Source organism: Pseudonaja textilis, chromosome 2 (genome assembly GCF_049901715.1).
Source record: "Pseudonaja textilis isolate UNSWEBS1 chromosome 2, rPseTex1.2, whole genome shotgun sequence".
Lineage (NCBI taxonomy): Eukaryota > Metazoa > Chordata > Lepidosauria > Squamata > Elapidae > Pseudonaja > Pseudonaja textilis.
The window spans coordinates 58,040,466-58,054,419 of NC_141991.1; the positions used below are offsets into that span (position 1 = coordinate 58,040,466).

General features: G+C 36.2%; 1 protein-coding gene across 1 annotated transcript in view; it reads left to right on the plus strand.

The window, feature by feature from the left end:
• Positions 1-455: 455 nt before the first annotated feature.
• NT5DC2 (5'-nucleotidase domain containing 2) overlaps positions 456-13,954 on the plus strand; it is a 29,553-nt gene continuing 16,054 nt past the window's right edge. The window contains exons 1-5 of the mRNA XM_026724961.2: positions 456-1,112; positions 5,458-5,642; positions 7,253-7,327; positions 8,776-8,831; positions 10,503-10,596. Coding sequence (XP_026580746.1) covers positions 746-1,112; positions 5,458-5,642; positions 7,253-7,327; positions 8,776-8,831; positions 10,503-10,596 — 777 coding nt within the window. The 5' untranslated portion in view covers positions 456-745. The remainder of the gene's footprint in view (positions 1,113-5,457; positions 5,643-7,252; positions 7,328-8,775; positions 8,832-10,502; positions 10,597-13,954) is intronic.

Consider the following 13,954-nt stretch of genomic DNA (forward strand, 5'->3'; position numbering starts at 1 on the left):
AGAGTATTTGCATCAAGACAAATTCCTTGTGTGTCCAATCACGCTTGGCCAATAAAAGTATTCTATTCTATTCTATTCTATTCTATTCTATTCTATTCTATTCTATTCTATTCACCGAGCATTCTTATAAGGGAAAACAGGTCCTTTTAAAAAAAAAAGGTTTGTCTTGAAAACTTACTTTTATTCGACTTATCCGAATAGCCAACGGTTTAAAGCAGAAGTGTCCAAACTTGGCAACTTGAAGACTTGTGGACTTTAACTGAAGTTGAAGTCCACAAGTCTTCAAGTTGCCAAGTTTTGGGACTCCTCGGAATCACAGTTTCTGAAAGAAAAACACGCCCGCCGTAAACATTTTAAATACCCTCGAGCAAGGAGGACCAAAAGGATCTTGGGAGTCGTAGTTCTTGTCTGTGTCCCAAGAATGGGGGCGTGGGGGGAGAAACCTCACAGGAGCTGGTTGAGGGAGAGGGCAACACAAAACATTGAACAAACTACAAATCCCGAAGCGGCGCCGGCACTTGTGCTTAGAAGAGCCTCCGCCTCCTCAACAAGTCTTGGGCTGGAGCCCTGCTGGAGCCTTCTCTTATTGACTGCTTGCTCTCAGGCGGGTCGGATGGCTGAAGGAGTCCGTTGTTGTTGTCCGGACTGGCGGACGATGCAGTTGAGGAAGATTGGGGTTGGGGGCTCTGAGGTGACGGCCTTGTGAACTCAACTCAGGGAAGAGGCTCTCCTCCCCGTAGAGGCCATGGCGGCGGCTGGACTCAAGGCTAGGAGCAGCGGCGTGTGGAAGAGCGTCGGCATCCTTCAACGGATGGCCCCTGTTTCCAGCCACAGCAGCAGCAGCAACTGCTGCTGCTATTATACGGGCTCCGACGTTGGATCGGGGCGGGTGGGATGCAGGCACCAGTGGACCCATCAGCCGCAGTCAGAGGAGCATTGTCTCCCGGCGTGGGGCTCCTCTGCGATGGGCGGCAAAGCGAAGAGGACCGCCGACGCCGGCCCTGCTGTGACAGCTGCTTCCTTAGGCAGCCACCAGCCCAGCTCCATCGAAGGGATCGATACGAAGCCCTATCTCTGGGCCAGATACCACGAGATGAAAAAGCTGGTTTACGGTAAGGAGGGGGGAGAGTGGGAAGTGGGGAGCTTGGCTGTGCGAGTCTGATGCATTTCGTTGAAGGCAGCGAAACGCTGATGAATTAAAATGCCTCGGTGTACCTCTGGGAGTTATTCAAACTCTTGTCCCTTTGATCCCCAAAAGAAAGGTGAATGTATACCCAGCTGCATTATTTGCACAGCTTCAATTGTATAACTGTGGTGGACCTAAAGTGAAATATTCAGTGTTATATATAAGGCTAGTACAACTACTGAGTAACCCGCATTACAAACCTGTTACCTGTGCATTGCAATGTGCATTATTAATAGCATCTGCTGCTGCCAAACTAACCTATGCTTACTTATTCTGTTCTATTGATAACTTATGCGAATTGTTAAGAGTAACATATGCTAACTGATTCTCTTCTATTGGTAACTTATGCTTAGTTAAGAGTAACTAAGAATGCCAAGTTATAAAAGATACTACAAATTGGATTCTTCATATTTTCTCCAAAAACATGCTTGTGTTTGCTAATAACATACATGGGTACAGTGGTGATCAAGTTAGATGACTTTGAAATGGGAAACATTTTTAATCAACTCTTCCAATGTAATTGCTTATCAGCTTATCAGCTTACTAAAATTAGTAAGGTTGCGATCCCTTGCATGTTTTGCTTCTGTTTTTTTGTTAAAATTTAACTTTCTAAACTCCATGGACTTGTGTGTGTGTGTGTGTGTATCTGTTTTAAAATCTCTGTTGTGCATATTTTGTGAATTCTAGGTTGAGGGTTTGAACTTGGCTATTCAGTTGCTTCCACATTTCAGTTAAGCTGAGTAATGAATATGCCAACATCACTTTTTGGAAGCATTTAACACACATTTTCAATCATCTTAACTGGTTCCACAGTTAGTTTCCGCATGTAGTTCAAGCTAATGTACTGGCATTGTACTTTCAAGGTTGAAAGTGGTTTGAACTTGCTAACTTATAAGGGTTTTTCTCAGAAGAACTACTTGTGTGTTCATATCTCTAAAAAGGCTATGTTTCAAACTGCCTTCAAACTAAAGCAGATCATTGTAAGTTGTTGGTTGCAGCGTTATCCTTGTGGAAACACTTTCATTCCTCTATGGGCTGACTAGCATCTTTCCAAGTCTGAACAAGAAAAATGTTGCTGCTGTATCAAAGGATCACTATCTCAACTATCTCAAAGGCTCCTTAGTTTTAATAAAAATGGTCAAGAATTGTTTAAAAACTATAACAGATGTTGGATGAATGCTACTATTTTTCTCTCTAATCAACTTGCTCGTTTTTATAATAAAATATAAATTGCAGTTCTAATATTTTTCAAATGTTTGCCAGAATTCACTTGAAGGATTCTACTATGAAGCCATAATATGAAATGGAATTTAGTAGGTGACTTGAATATTTTTTTATGTTTGTTCCTGAAATGTAAACAAGATAACTTATTGGCAAGATTTTAATTGGACAGAAGAACCAAATCTTGGCAAGATTTCAACCTAAAGGAAAATATTTCCAATAAAAGACATGTGATTATATGTATTTGTTACATAATTTGATGGAATTATAGAATAGAATACTAGAATACTAAAACAATTCATGTTTGATATTTTAATGAAGCATCTATACCAATACTAGGATAGATAACCAAGGGCAAAGAAATTACTTAATTGATACCCTTGCTAGTTGGATGCAAGGAGGAAGGGAGAAAATGATTTTATTCTGTTTGTTCTCCTCCTACTCCCCCCCCTCCCCATAGTAACAGTCGGAAGTAATTGTGCAGTGTCTATTCCAGATCTGCTATGCTTTCCTCTCCTGATACATATTTGCTATAAGATACTTGTAATTTAACTGTAATATAATATGTAGCAATAGATTGGAAGATTTCATTACCTACTACAGTTTTCCATTTGTGCTCTATTGTTAGAAATGTTTTCTGAAGATGAGTAATTCTACTTCGTGGAATTTGTTTTTCATGAAACCACTTCATTGGACTCCTTCAACTCTGAAACAGTGTTACTTTTTAAAAAGTATATCTTCCTAGTAAAGCCTTTTGGAATATTCTGGGAAGCATTGTTATTAACTGAACAATTTGTCATGCCATGAAGCATATTTTTTTCACTCATCAATGTAGCTTGAAGCTAATTGCATTCACAGTATTTTTCTTTCTGCCATTGAAAAATCAAGTTGTTCAATAAATATGGCCTTTTGAGGTTATATAATAGTGGTAGACAGAAACAAATAACGTTCTTTGGTGCAATGAAATTTGCAAAATAAATGCCATCTTCACAATTCTGACCTCTTAGTTAACAAATGCAATATTCTCATCCTCCCATTAGATATGTACTTGTAATAGAAAATGGATGAATGTATAAAGCTTGTAGAAAGCATTTACAAAGTAAGAATGGATGAAGGGATAATATTTTACTGTACAGTAAACAGCTATTGCTAACATTTGTTTCTTGAATAGTGAATGTAACACTAGTCATATATATGGGTGACCTTGGGCTAGTCTCCTCCCAGCCCTAGGACGGAGGCAATGGAAAACAATTTCTAAAAAGTCATGCCAACAAAACTGCAGGGATTAGTACAAGCAGTCACCAGGAATCAACACAGGAGATGGAGGGAGGGAGAGGTTTTTTTTCTTCCATAATGAACTAATAACCAGTTGCAAAACTCTTGATCTTCACAGTGCAGAAATGCAAATATAACTGTTACGTAATTCCAGAGAAACCCTGTAACAAGGAAAATACTGTCCATTTATGATAAAGCAATTCTAGAATCCTATATAACAGTATTCAAGCGGCAGCAGTGAAGAATTCAGTTTACCTGATATTTCTATTCTCTCAAGGCTGTGTAAACATCATAACACACATACGCTTCAGTTAGCTTTACAGGGTTAATCCCTTATATGTGTAAAAACCTGCAATAAACAATTTATATGGCTGTCCATCTCAAAAACAGTGACTGGTAATTAGAATCTATATATAGCTACAGGGGCACAAATACAGTTCGCTCACTGAACATGCAGTTAGTGATCGTAAATCGTAAGGCTGGAAGGAACATCAGCAGTCTTCTAATCCAAACCCCGGTTCAAGGCAGGAGTTTATATATTTTTATTTTTATTTATTTATTTGGTCAAAGATGTATTAGATAACAGATATAAGAATAAACATGATTATTAATACAAGATATGGATCATCCCAGGCAAGTGATTGTCCAGTCTATTTTTGAAAATTGTCAGTGATGCTGCACCCACACCCCAGGAGGCAAGCTATTGATTAATTGCTTTTGCTGTCAGAAAAAAAATGTTCCTTACTTCTGGGTTGCATCTCTCTTTGACAAGCTTCTAACCATTCCTTCTTATTTTGCCCTCTGGTGCCTGAGAGAATAAGGATTGGATTAACTGGGAATCAGAATGTTTAATGTTGAGTGATGTATAAAACAGGGAATACTTTTAAATGATGATGTCTAGAAAGACTGTTTAAAGCAACAAAGGTACCTGGACATGATTTTTCTCCCCATGCCGAATCTGCTTTCATAATTTTGGAACAAACAAACATTGTGAAAGAACAGGTACAGTTGGCTGAACAAGACAGATTGAGGCATTTAGGCAAATCTTTAGTGAGATTTGGTTTCCTATTGGACAACTAATCCCTATATAGTTATAAGAGTTGTCAAGTGCCGGAATAACTCTAACTCAATTTCAGATGCAAAAATGTTGTTATTTTTTGTTACTTATATCTCCAATCTATGAGGTCTGACTAGAATAGAAAAACTTAAGTAAATAGAATAGAAGGCAATGTAATTATTCTTCCCCCTATATAATAATAATGATAACTAAATCTTGTTCCATTCCCAGATGAAATTAAGTACAATGCCTAGATAGTGATTCTTTTCCTTCCCCAAAATTTCCCTGAAATGCTCTGCCGTCCCCCCCAAATGTTTCTTCAAATGAAGGGTGCTAGTTCCTCTGAAATACTTCTGAGGAGGCACAGAAGGAAGGGAGAAAGTCTTGTGACAGCAGCAGCAGCAGCCTCTGCCTCTGAGTAAATTCTGCTCCTGCCAGGGGAAAAACAGAATTTGAACGGATCCTTTTCGGTTTACAGCAATAGCATTTTGTTTTAGTCATTCTTTTTGATAATGAAATGTTTGAATTAGTTGGAATATTTATTTTTGGGCCATCTATTTTGAAAGAAAATGTCAATAGTCTTGAATACCCAGTTATAATGGGGGGGAGGAATATTTCACTCCACCCCACCCCCATTCCCCCCTTTTTAACACATGAACAGTATTTCTGTTCTGCACAATCTTGGATCAAAGAAGTGCTTGTATTTTTATTGTTTCAGATCTGCTTCCACCAGGAGTTTGCAATCTTCTTAACCCTGCAGCCATCTATGCAAATAATGAGATTAGCTTGGGAGATGTTGAGATCTATGGCTTTGATTATGATTATACATTGGCACAATATTCCAATTTACTACATTCAATGATATTCAACGCTGCCAGAGATATTCTAATTGAACAATGTAAGGTAAGTTGCAAATTTCATCATCTCTTCTTGTGTAAGGCTTGATCTGTAATAGATTGGGGCAGTATGGTGTGGAAGTGATTTTAAGATAAGTACTTTTTCTTCCTCTACATTTCATCACTTGTTTGTGTTTCTAGATTCTGACTGTATTTTTCATTAGCTTCCTGAGATGGCATTATCATTTATATTGGTGAGAAAGGCTTAAAGCAATTAACTTTTCCCTAATTCTTTTTTCACTTGTTAATAGAACTACCCACTTTTCTCTACACCTTGCTCAGCCTCTACATGATTTTTTAAAATTATTTTATTTATCTATTTACAGAGTTTATATACCTTTCCTTTCTTATTATAATCATTTTATTAAAATTACAAAGATAAAAAATAATACAAACTAAGGAAAATATAAACAACAAAAGTAAACAAAGGGGAAAAGAGGGGATGGGAAAAGGGGAAAATATATAAAAAAGAAAAGAAAAAATATGGAAAGAAATAACTTTCCCTTTCATCAATCATAAACATTTTCTGTAGCTTGACATTTTCTCTAATTTTTAACCAAAACTATCTTCGTTCCATATCACATCTTTTACCTATTGGCAAATAATAAGATCTCATCTTTCAGTTTTAATCAGCAAAAGTCCCTTAGATGATACCAGAAATAAACACACACACACACACACACTGTGTATGTGTGTGGGTAGGTGCATGGGTGTACATATACACACTTTAAACAAATAAATCATAATCCTTTCCTTTCCACAATACCTTGTCAGTTTCTCCAAAATTCTTCTTCCCGTGGTTTTATATCTATAAACTGATGTATAAAAACTCATCATTCAAACTTAATCAAGAAAAATTCTATTAAGTGCTACTAGAAATTTGAAAATATTAATATTTAACCCCTTCAAACAATATCTCACAATTAATTTGTTATTTACTCTTCATTTCTTCTTGGGCAAATCCTTTATGAAAGGCTCTGATTGTGGCTTGAGGAAAGTGGCCTCTCCCAATACCCAGAGTTGTAAAACCTGCCAGAAACTGCTATTTTATGGCCCAATCATGGGAAAGGTCTGTAAGGAGCACTCTGGGCAATCCCTATTTCTCTGGAAAGGAATGCAAGGAGCTGGTTCCTTCACCAGCTCCACTTTCCATCACAAAGCAAAGCTAAAAGTAGTCTGCCATTACTCCCTGGAAATAGAAGTTTATATGTCACTTCAATCAGCTCCGATTGTGAATGGCTTAAATACCCTATTTTCATAAATAAGATCATGATGTGCAATATGTCTGACAAAGAATATAACATATACGGTACATGCTCACGTCAAAGATAAATAAAATCACCCTTCAGAAGAAAGCTCACATTTCTATTCTTAAGGCATGTTTAAAAAAGTCCAGGTTTCTCCATCTCTTCTATACTTTTCCTCACTTCTCTTTCGGCAATTGTCCAAGGAGTTTTATGGCTGATTATAATTCTGTTCTAAAACTATATACTTTGTATCCACTGCCATACAGTTTGCTTGTTGTCTGGATTTCTACCAGTTTTTAAATAAGCAAAATATAGCATGTATCCCAGTTTGGAAGAATATACTCATTCTTTTTAATGAAATGTTTCGTAGTACCCAGAGGGACTCAGGAAATTTGAATACATTCCTGGTTTTGCCATAAGAGGGCTTCATTATGATGTGCACAAGGTGAGTTATAAAGTGAATTTGTTTTCTGCTGGTCTTTCACAGTATTTAGTAACATCATTTGGGTCAATGTAGAAACTAGAAACATTGAAGTATCTGGTTAGCTTGCTAAGTTACAGCTATTCTTGCAGAAATGAATTAATAATGGTGTATGTATGTATGTATGTGGGTTTACTTATTACACATATACACAGGGAAACAGTCATAGTTGAATTACGACAATAATTTAGGACCAGAATTTCAATCACAATCATGTGACCAGAGGTCACTGCAATGTTATAATTGTGAGTCAGTTACCAAGAACCCAAAGCCTAATTATGTGACTACAGAGTCATTGCAATGGCCACAACTTTGCAGATCAGTCATATGTTTACTTTGTTCAGTGCCAGTACATAATTGTACAAGTGATCATAATCCTTGGGCAACCTATAAAGGAGGTCTTTCTTCAGAGTTACATAGTATGACAATCTAAAAATCAGTTAATACAGTCTGCGGTGGAATATTCTTGCTTATGGCTTAAGATTTTCTAAATTTCATAGCTACATTTAGTATGTATGGGGGTTTTTTTCCAAAAAGAAAGAGGAACTTAATGCTAATAAGGCCCAAAGTGGCTTGAAGAATGTGGGAAGGATGTTAGGAAAGCCTTTTTTCAGCATTTTGCAGGCACAATTGCAGTGATCTTTGTAAACAATATTAGGATATTTTGTCACCTTATTTCGTCCTTCTGCTAGCGTTATTTTTGTCTCCAGTAGGGAATAATTATAGCACTAACAAATCTTTGCTGACTGTACAGCATTAAAAAAAAACATTTTCCTGAAAGTTAGAAACAGGGTAGGATGTGGTGAACTACAAATGTAAGCACTGCAACTGATCTGAGAAGAAGACATGGTCACCACAGTTGATGGTAAGTGAATAAAATGGTCTCATCTGGCAACTCTTCAGATGATGTTGTGGAGATCAGATAAGATAGTAGGAGTTACAAAGTGTAACATCAGAGCATTTCCATGAAAAAAATGAATCTTTCCCTCTTCGATAATTTAAAGTAGATGTCAGTATAACAGCTGCGAGAATCCCAATTTGTCTTACTGCAGAAATAAAACTGATCCCTGAAATTATGCAAGGTTGCATATTGATGGGCTAGAAAGGTGCCTCTCTGCAAACTAGTAAGAGTGGTGCTTCTGTCTGAACAAAATTTCTTCTGTCCTTTTCTTTCTTCCGTGGGAGTAGAAGCAGTATATGACTCTCTGTGCAGACATAAACAGTCAAGCAAACAAACAAAAAACCAAGGGGTTCCAACATCATACGCATCATATTTGTTTCTGCCAATTTAGCTTTAAATGCATTGCCTTTAAAGCTAAATTGGTTAGTTTTGTTTGTTCTTCTTATAAGATTAAATTATTCCAGGTAAAAGTATGAAATATTTACCCAATAAATGTCTACCTTTCTATTAGAGTCTTCTGATGAAGATTGATGCTTTCCACTACGTTCAGTTGGGCACTGCCTATCAGTGAGTTTAGCAAAATTATATGCACTTTCTGGAGCTGTTGACCTTCATAGAAGCAGCTGTTCTCTATGCAACATTTAATGTACAAATCAGAAGCAAATATGGGTCACGGGTGATTTCTCTGGAGCTGTTTACTTGCTCCAGAGAAATGTTTTGAGTTGCTGAAGTCTGAGTGTCTTGGCAAGTCTTTTTTGAAATCAGAGGAAACTGTACTGTGCCAAATTAAAGGATCAATGATTACAATGTTGGGCATATCGGAACAAATTTAGCTACAAATATTAGGAGATCAATTGCTATCATATTACAACAGTTTGCATATTACAACTTGTTTTTGTTATGATTCCTCGAGTCAAACATGACTCCCAGCGATGACACATATAAGCTGGGGAGTTTTCTTGGCAATCTTTTTTTCGGAAGTAGTTTGCCAGTACCTTCTTTAAGATTCAATTTGATTTGCTAATCTAGGCCTGGGGTTATTATCTAAGCAATTTCCATGCTTAAAGAAGGGCTAAAACCTGGGTCTCCCTGCTCCTATTCCGGTTAGGGTTTACTTAAACCACTTCGACAAGTCTTAAAAAATCAAGAATTCTGTCAAAAGGATAGACCATTGAGCTTCAAAGTGAATATTGCTTTGTTTTTAAAATGTGACTGTGGGATGTGGAAGAATTTGAAAAACTAAATCTGCTTACAGCATAGCAATCCATGTTAGCTTTTACTTTGGAAATGCTATAAATAGCAGAAGATTGATAAGATCTAAATCAGTATTTCTTAAAATGTGGTCCTAGGACTCCTGGGGCTGGGCCAACTCTCTCCAAGAGGTCTGCGAAGTCAAAATTATTTTCCAGCCTATATTAAAAAGTAATAACAATATTGAAATCCCTTCAAACAATAATGAGAAGCGGTATGGCAGCAAATGAGTCCATCTTAATTTTTAATACTTTAAATACTGATTATATAAATTAAAACTCCTTTGGGATACACCATGATTTTTAAAAATGGGAAGAGAAAAATGTTTAAGAAACACTGATCTAGAAACTTTGAACAAAGGAGAAACGAAGGTTTATGATTTAAGGAAGTAGTATTTGCTAATGCAGCTGCATCTTCTGCTTCCCTATTAATCTGCTTTTCTGCTTTGGTTAAAAATTAAACCCACTTTTCTGTTACAACATTATGCAGTTTTGTATATTTTGGAAACATTTTCTCTATAGGCAACTTTTCTTATAATCATGGAATATTTAAAGTTCTGGCTCTTTATATTGGCTGTTTCCTTTTCTTCATAAACTTAATTTCAATTAATAATAATATTAGAAAGTCACTTAGGTCAATGGAACAGTAGTGAATTTTAAACAAAAAGTTTGCCTCTAGTCTTCATTAATATCTTGATAAGAGTCAAATTATGTCAATTGATAAGAGTCAAATTATGTCAATTCACTTGCACAACTTCTCTTCAGAATCAGTGCCCGTACAGATACGTAATTTCTTCTCTTAGCCAAACTCAGCATCTTGGGATTTCATGAGCATGCATGTTTTCTTGGGCCATGACTTCTTTTGAGATGCTTTCCAGTAGGATAATATAAAAAGCAACCCCCCCCTAAGGATTTTAGGATAATATGAGCTTAGGTGTCTACTAAGTTTTAATATCTTCTTGATTGAATTATTGTAATTTGTTTTTAGGGGACTAAACCCAGTGCCTGATGAAGAAGTTATTGAAATGTATGGTGGAACCCAGCATATCCCATTATACCAGATGAGTGATTTTTATGGCAAGGTAAAGTAAATCCACTTTACTGAGAATTTATTAGATTTATATGAATTAAGTGCCGAAAATTTAATCAGATCATCTTACCAGACCATAAATTCAATAAGAAAAAATATATGATATCTTCCTAGTATGGAGAAAAGCAGTACCAACAGTAGTAGTTATAAACACATTTAAGTAAAAAAAAATTTTTTTTAAATCCACCAAGTCAATGTATTGTATCTGTTGAATTCTTTCTAAACAATGGTTATTAGTTCCCCACACTTTGTACAAAGGTACATCAATAACTAGGTATTGTTTACAGTGAGTATTTTCTATTTTGTAACACAAACCTCAGTGAAGTGGTTTTTTTTTCCTTTAAATAATCCAGGCTCACCAAAAATAATTGTTGCTTCACTGTAAATATGAAAAATCTGACCTAAAGATCATGTTTTTGTGTTTTGTTTATTCCTTTTGAAAATGATTGTGACCATAGAATACCCACATAAATGTTCTGCTACCATTGTGGCTTTCAAAGTCTTTGTATTGTTTCTTCCATTGTAGATTTATAAATTCAGAGAAGCCAGGTTTATATAGTATGCACAGCTTCACTGACATCATTGTTCTTCAGTTTCATTGTTTAGGTTCATTAGTATTATAATAAACTACTCAATAATGAGAATAAAGCAATAGTAACAGTTTTATTTATCTGCCTCATTCTATTGTGGGTTGAAAAAGTAGTTGGAAGACAACAAACTATGTAGAATTTATTGTCAATGGCAAAGTAACAAGATTATCTCCTCTATATGGAATATGATGTTTTTTTTTCCTTTTCACATAATACCGGTATCAGTTTTAATTTAATGTAATATAGGAAGTTTTTATTTTTACAACAAATACATCCAAAATAATTCAGTTAACTCTTTCACTGGCTCATTGTTTTTTGTTTTTCGTTCAGATGTGAAAAGTTCGACTAATGAGTTACTTTTTAATTTCTTGCTGTTTAATAAAATAACACATACTCCTGTTGTCCTTGGACTATCTTTAGGCATATGTGATCATTTGGTCTATGAACCTGAACTTGGAAATCAGCCAGTATCATCAGAATTTCTCCGTATTTTTACTGGATCCACCCTTTATAAATAGCATTCTGATTTGCCAAGTTTTGGGTTGCATTGTCTATGTGATATTCTGCATACACAAAGAGATGCCCAATAGTTTAAAGAGCCACAACTTTTATTGTTTAATTCAAGATAAGTGCTTCTGAACAGAGAGCTTATGATGTTATTAAATGTATTGTACAACCTTCCTTCTTTCCCTCCCTCCCTCCTTCCTGGAAAGAAAAGAAGGCTAGTTAAAATACAGGTAATCCTCAACCTATAGCCACAATTGAGCCAAAATTTCTGTTGCTAAGCAAGACAATTGTTAAGTGAATTTTACTCCATTTTCAATCAATCAATCAGTCAATCAGAACAGAGCTGGAAAGGTTCTTGGAGGTCTTCTAGTCCAACCCTCTGCTCAAGCTGGAGACCCTATATCATTTCAGATAGGTGTCTGTCCATTCTTTTCTTTAAAACCTCCAGTGATGAAGCATCTACAGCTTCTGAAGGCAACTTAATTGGTTGATTGTCCTCACTATTAGGAAGTTTTTCCTTAATTCCAAGTTGCTTCTCTCCTTGATTAGTTTCCATCCATTGTTTCTTGTCCTGCCCTCTGGTGCTTTGGAAAATAATTTGACCCCCTCTTCTCTGCGGCAGCCCCTCAAATACTGGAATACTGCTATCATGTCCCCCCTAGTCCTTTTTTTCTCTATACTGCCCATACCCAATTCTTGCAACCGTGCTTCATATGTTTTTGTCTCTAGGTCTTCATCATTTCAATTGCTCTTCTTTGCATTTTTTTCCCCAAAATCTCAGCATCTTTTTTTTTAATGTGACTAAAACTGGATGCAGTATTCCACATGCGGTCTTGCTAAAGACTTATAAAGCAATACTAATACTTCACGAGATTTTGATGCCTCTGTTTATATAACCAAGGATTGTATTAGCTTTTTCAGCTGCTGCTGCACACTGCTCGCTCATGTTTAAGCGACTGACCACTAGAACTCCAAGGTCCCTCACAATTACTGTTTTTGAGCCAGGTTACACCTAATCTGTACTTGTGCCTTTGGTTTTTCCTGCATAGGTATAAAATCTTGCTTTTCTCCACATTAAATTTCATGTTGTTGGATAGGGCCCATTGTTCAAGTCTGTCAAGATCTGTTTGGATACTGAGCTTATCTGGGGTGTTGGCTATTATGGTCCTCTTAGTGTCTTCTGCCAATTTGATGAGTCCCCGTTCTACTCCCCCATCTAAGTCATTTATTGACGAATACTGGGCCAAAGACAGAACCTTGTGGTACCCCACTGTTTACTTCCATCCATGTAGAAGTAGTACCATTAAGGACTACTTGTTGTGTTCAGTTTGTCAGCCAGTTACAAATCCATCTGGTGGTGATGCTGTCTATCCCACATTTTTCTAGTTTACCAAGTATTGCAGAACCATTTTAGCCATAGTTGTTAAATGAATCATTGCAGCTAAGTTAGTAACACAGTCCTTAAATGAATATCACTTCTCCATTGGACTTTGTTTATGAGAAGGTTGCAAAAGTGATCACATAATCCCAAGACACCATCATAAATACATGCCAGTTGCCAAACATCCACATTTTGATCACATCACCATAGGATGCTGCCACGGTCATAAGTGTGGAAAAAAGGCCATAAGTCACTTTTTCAGTGGTGTTGTAACTTCAGTCATTAAATGAATGGTTGCATGTTGAGGACTATGTGTAATAGAAACAATATGGAAATGTCCAAATGCAAGACAATAATCTGAAGTGCTCTTGTAAAACCCCATGAAAAAGGCAAAGTGATTATATGACAAAAGCTTTGTCAAAAAGTATTTTTAATATTCGCTTGCTCAAATATTTTATTATTACAGAATGTTAAATTGTGTGTTATAAAAGTATATATATCGTAGGATGGTATGGTATTTTGTATGGATATGCTTTGTGGAAAAAATAATGGCTGGGATGTAACGTTTTGTTGGTTAATTTATTTAATTAAGCTGCATGAAGCACACAGATTTCTTATCTCCCTGTTTTCCTTTGGCCAGCCCCTTTGATAAGTTCAGGGATTTGCAGACAATCATAATATTTGAAAAGAAAAAGCCAAGCCAGGCTTTGATAGCTAGCAGCAAAATGGATATAATGGCTGCCAATGTAACTAACATTTGGCTTTCATTACAAGTGGGAAACATGAATTTTACTTATTTATTAAATGTATATGCTGCCATTTATTTATATTTATTCAATTATTAAATGAATCAGACATCGGCCACCTACATG